This window comes from Monodon monoceros, unplaced genomic scaffold, assembly GCF_005190385.1.
Source record: "Monodon monoceros isolate NGI ecotype Baffin Bay Population unplaced genomic scaffold, NGI_Narwhal_1 Super_Scaffold_5, whole genome shotgun sequence".
Lineage (NCBI taxonomy): Eukaryota > Metazoa > Chordata > Mammalia > Artiodactyla > Monodontidae > Monodon > Monodon monoceros.
The window spans coordinates 63,374,743-63,380,742 of NW_021703782.1; the positions used below are offsets into that span (position 1 = coordinate 63,374,743).

At 38.9% G+C, this 6,000-nt stretch overlaps 1 protein-coding gene across 3 annotated transcripts in view; it reads left to right on the forward strand.

Annotated features, from left to right (window-relative positions):
- PIP5K1B (phosphatidylinositol-4-phosphate 5-kinase type 1 beta) overlaps positions 1 to 3,177 on the forward strand; it is a 328,934-nt gene extending 325,757 nt beyond the window's left edge. For all 3 annotated transcript variants that reach the window (XM_029202075.1, XM_029202076.1, XM_029202077.1), the window contains exon 15: positions 2,430 to 3,177. In XM_029202075.1, coding sequence (XP_029057908.1) covers positions 2,430 to 2,432 — 3 coding nt within the window. In that variant the 3' untranslated portion in view covers positions 2,433 to 3,177. The remainder of the gene's footprint in view (positions 1 to 2,429) is intronic.
- Positions 3,178 to 6,000: the final 2,823 nt, after the last annotated feature.

A 6,000-nucleotide genomic window follows, 5' to 3' on the forward strand; every position in this document is an offset into this window, starting at 1 on the left:
CCAGGAAGAAATAGAAAATATGAACAGACCAATCACAAGTAATGAGATTGAAACTGATTTTAAAACTTCCAACGAACAAAAACCCAGAAGCAGCTGGCTTCATGGGTGAATTCTGTCAAACATTTAGAGAAGACTTAACACCTATCCTTCTGAAACTATTCCAAAAAATTGCAGAGGAAGGAACACTCCCAAACTCAGGCCAACATCACCTTGATACCAAAACCAGTCAAAGATACAACAACAACAACAACAACAAAAGAAAATTACAGGCCAATGTCACTGATGCACATAGACGCAAAAATCCTCAACAAAATACTAGCAAACCGAATCCAACAATACATTAAAAGGATCATACACCATGATCAAGTGGGATTTATCCCAGGGATGCAAGGATTCTTCAATATATGCAGATCAATCAGTGTGATACACCACATTAACAAATTGAATAATAAAAATCATATGATCATCTAAATAGATGCAGAACAAGCTTTTGACAAAATTCAGTACCGGTTTCTGATTAAAAACTCTCCAGAAAGTGGGCATAAAGAGAACCTACCTCAACATAAGAAAAGCCATAGATGACAAACCCACAGCTAACATCATACTCAGTGGTGAAAAGCTGAAAGCATTTCCTCTAAGATCAAGAACAAGACAAGGATGTCCACTCTTGCCCCTTTTATTCAACACAGTTTTGGAAGTCCTAGCCACAGCAATCAGAGAAGAAAAAGAAATAAAAGGAATACAAATTGGAAAAGAAGAGTTAAAGCTGTCACTGTCTGCAGATGACAGGATAGTATACATAGATAATCCTAAAGATGCTACCAGAAAACTACTAGAGCTAATCAATGAATTCGGTAAAGTGGCAGGATACAAAATTAATACACAGAAATCTGTTGCATTTCTATACACTAGCAATGAAAGATCAGAAAGAGAAATTAAAGAAACAATCCCATTTACCTTAGCATCAAAAAGAATGAAATACCTAGGAATAAACCTACCTACGGAGGCAGAAGACCTGTACTCTGAAAACTGTAAGATGCTGATGAAAGAAATTGAAGATTACACGAACAGCTGGAAAGATATACCATGTTTTTGGATTGGAAAAATCAATATTGTCAAAATGACTGTAATACCAAGGCAATCTACAGGTTCAGTGCAACCCCTGTCAAATTGCCAATGGCATTTTTCACAGAACTAGAACAAAAAAATCTTAAAATTTGTATGGAGACACAAGAGACCTCGAATAGCCAAAGCAATCTTGAGAAAGAAAAATGGAGCTGGAGGAATCAGGCTCCCTGACTTCAGACTTTACTACAAAGCTGTAGTCATCACAACAATATGGTACTGGCACAAAAACAGAAATATAGATCAAAGAACAGGATAGAAAGTAACAGTGCGAACATGTTTTAGATTAATGAGAGGGAGCAGTCTCAACTATGAAACAACAAAAGTTACAACTCACAGTAGGCTCAAATTACGAGATGTAATACTTTTAAACAGAATCCTCTTTGATATAGTTTCTTTCCTAATAATTTTCAGTCATTTCAAACTGTTTACTCAAGTATTTTCAGCCTCTAAATGAATGTGTTGGGCCACACAATCTCTGTGATCCCAACTGCAACCTTCTTAACTACTATTTTGGAGACACTACTATTGCCAGGCACTAAATGATATGTACAGAATTTGTGTATATCATGTATGTGTGTCTATTTGTACAGATACTATTTCCTCATAGAAAAGTTTATCACTTATAAAGTAGGGTTTATTACTCCCATTTAACAGATAAATAAGGTGCAAAGATGATTAACTTGCATAATGTACTGTAGCTGTAATAATTAGAGATAATAATTAGAGAGAATCAATAGATTTAAGCCATTGTGTCTGACTGACCATGGTACCGCTTCCCCGTATATATCTTGGTACAGCTGTCAGGGGTTGAATTAGCTGCCTCTGAGCTTAAGTGGCTACCATTTTAGGTCCAGTATTTGCTGGACATATTTTTTCCTCCCCAGCCACAGGGATAGTGTGTAAAAATGCATACAGCATTCATGAGTTCCAGACCATGTTCAAGTTGCTCTGATTGGCTTCAGGCCTGATATACCACAGCACATCCCCAAAGCCCTGTGCACTTGGAGGGCAGGAGAGTGTCTTAGCCAGCGCTGTTTCCTTCAGAGTCCCTAGCACTAAGCTGTGATGTGGTAAGCGCTTGATAGATCTTGGTGTAATTTACATGTTGCAGGTCCAGGGAAGCAGATGTTCATCATTGCAAAAGAATCAATTCCGGGCCTAATGCCCTCCCATTTCTACCTGCATGTTTTCCGGGCACAAGTCACTGGAAGAAAGAATGAACTTGTTCGCAATCATGAGGCGCCATTATAAATTGATGCCAAAACTTAGTCTTACGTCTGCTTTCTTTTTTTCTCCCCCAGTAAGTGAAAATGGTGACCACCTAAGCAGATGGATGAGGCAGGAACACGGTTGTGGGAGAGAAGTTTCTCCACTCCACAATTTCCCAAAGGAAACTTGGCTGAGCCCCACTACACACAGAGTCATAATCAACTGGACTTGGAGTCTGCGAGATGTCAGGGGAGCCTCGGCCGAGAGGCTGATCGGCAGATGTGATGTGAAAAATACCACACTCTTCTGTCATTTGCTGTTGCTTGCTGAACTGTGAAGAACTGCATGAACTCTATTTAAGCTGCTTTCTATACCATTGCCAATCACCTTTTCGGACTTGGAAGTGCTATTTTACTATTGACACTTGCATTATTTCATTTTGCATGCATCCAGTGATTATCCATAAGCAACATATGTAATCTGCTTATATATTTTTTAAAAATCTATCCATGCAAAATGGTAACATCTGAATTATGCTCTTTTTCAAAGTTATAATCAGCCCATGTCATTAAAAGTTTAAATTGGTTTCATATAAAGATCAGTGTAATAGGTCTGCATATACTTTATAGAAAATTAGCTTCTATAAAGATTTTTTCACTGTTTACTAGTGAAATGAGAAAAGCAAAGCTATTTATAAAAGGCCTTATGTCGTGTACATACATTGTCTTTGAAATATTTGTGATTTAGTTTATTGCTTGTAAAAGAGATTATATAATTTATTTAGTAAATACTATTGTAAACTATAGTTTTATTGAGAGAAATAAAATATTTTGTTCTCAATTGTGGTATTATATTAATTCCAGTGGTTTATGGTCTTTACATTTCTTTCTTTTGTTAATAAAAAAGAAGTAACTTAGATACCCATCATTTTTACATATTCTGGAATCCTAAATAAACTGACTCTCGTGATTGATGAAAATGGAGAGAAAATTACCCGGGCCCTGAGAAAAGACCCAATAGCAGATTCTGCTCAACTTGTTCAAGAGACTTTCCCAAATGTCCTGGTGTGTTAGTCAGCTTTCACTATGTTATGTTGTGGTAACAAACAATCCCCAAATCTCTGGATTGGGATCCAGAGCAACCCCTGTCTAGGACATGCCACTTTTATGGCAGAAGAAAAACTGTGATAGTGGAACCATGGGAGCTCGTAAAGCTTCTGCTTAAACATGGTTTACAGAACTCACAATCCACTGGCCAAAGCAAACGACATTGACAAGTCTGTCGTCAAAGTGTTGGGAAGTGTACTTTTCACATAGGAATAGACTCAGCAGAGAGAGGCAATGAATATTTAAGCAGTTAATACATCTATAGTATCACATGAGTGTCCCAAGCAGCAGAAGGTTAAGAGGTTGCATGATCATACACTGCAGAAAAAAATCATTAGAAAACAAAAAGACATTCCTGATGAGTAAGATGCTCAGTGTAAAATACTTCAGGTTAAAGCAAGCTGGTTCTCATAAACAAACATAATATTAGCTTTTGTAAATACAGCTTGGAGCCGTGGTGACTCAGTATAAGTATTAATTTCATCTGCAGAGTTGGTGCTGGGAATTTATCCTGGGTTGGGCTGTCAATGGGAAATTTTACTGAAGTGGATCGTGGAGGATTCTTTGCCTCTCTCTGCCTGGTATCCATATGTGCTAGCAGATGCCCGATCTTACTATAGGGGTTTACTTAGCTGCAATCCTGCTCTTCCCCCTCCCGTTTGTATCCATTTATCTAAGCAGGGGTCCTTAAGCCCAGGACCCATTGATTCTTAGGAGGGTCACAGATGGATATTAATAGGGCCATGAAATAATATACACAAGTTGGGTATGCCTTTGTGTATATGGGGGCTTTTCTCATGAAGAGAAAGACAATAATTTCCATCAAATTCACAGTGACTTTGACCCAAGAACTGTTGAGAACCACTATTTTAAGGCTTAACTCAAATGCTATTTCAATGCCATGAAGCTGTCCATGATGCCCAATCCTCTCTCCCCACCGCGACCATCACCCTTGGCCAGTCTGTGGTCAACTCACCTGTCTCAGAAAACCTCAACACTTTGTACCTTCTTTTAAAAATTGAGGTATAACTTACATATAATAGAGTGCACAACTATTAATTGTATGATGCAATGATGTTTTACATATATACACACACCCTTGTAAGCAGCACCTAGAACAAGAGATAGAATATTTCCAGCTAACCTACAGGCTCTTTCATGCCCCCTCCCCATCAATACCTTTGGTAGGATTGATGCCTTCCCATCAATGCCCCAAAGGTAACCATTGTTATTATTTCTATCATCATGGATTAGTTTTGCCAGTTCTTGAACTTCATATAGAGGAATAGAGTACGTCCTCTTTGTCTAGCTTTCTGGTGTTATTGTTGTTCAACACTGTATGAGAACCATTCATTTCACTGTATACAGCGAAAGCTCATTCTTTTTCATTGCTGAGTAGTATTCTGCCATATGATTATCCCACAATTTTCTACTCTATTGCTGACATTTCGGTAGCTTCCAATTTGGGGCCATAAGCATGCGCACTGAAAGATAAATAATGAGTCCCTAGACCTCTTCCTCCACACAGTTCCTAGATGCATACAGCTTGACTTCTAGCACCCATACTGGGAGTGGAAGAATTTTCTCTGAAAAAACTATCACTACCAGGAAGTAGATGACCATACGCTAATTTGCCTAAGATAGTCTGAGTTTATACCGGACACTCAGGCATAATAACAGTATATACTTTCACTCTCAAAAATGTTCCACTTTTACCACAAATTATATAGTTACCTTACCAAGGGGGAAAGCTTAAAGGTAATAACACTGGAGATTTCCCTAACAACTGACTCAGCCAAGGCACCCGACAATGAAGTTCCACTACACCCCCCACAGCCAGTGCTCACTCACATTTTAGTCCCCACTCAACGTACAGCCAACCAAATATCACAAGACATCTAAGGATATTCTCTAAAATGAGACTGAAATATACAAACAGAAAATTGCTGCTGGCGTAAACAAGGACTGCAAGAAGTAAACTTGAAAACAAAAATTACCATACATCTTCAAAGATAATAAATTATACAGCATCCATGAAGCATGATCAGGATGCTGTGACAAAAATGAACATTCTTACAGATGGCCAAAAAGCACATCAAAACATGCTCAACATCACTAATCATTAGAGAAATGCAAATCAAAACTGCCATGAGCTATCACCCCACACAGGTCAGAATGGCCATCATCAAAAAAATCTACAGGGCTTCCCTGGTGGTACAGTGGTTAAGAATCCTCCTGCCAATGCAGGGGACACAGGATCAAGCCCTGGTCTGGGAAGATCCCACATGCCACAGAGCACCCGTGCGCCACAACTACTGAGCCTGCGCTCTAGAGCCCGCGAGCCACAACTACTGAAGCCCGTGTGCCTAGAGACCGTGCTCTGCAACAAGAGAAGCCACCGCAATGAGAAGCCTGTGCACCACAACAAAGAGTAGCCCACGCTCACCGCAACTAGAGAAAGCCCACGCGCAGCAACGAAGACCCAACGCAGCCAAAAATAATTAAATAAAATTTTTTTTAATACTTAAAAAAAATTTTTTTTTAATCTACAAACAAG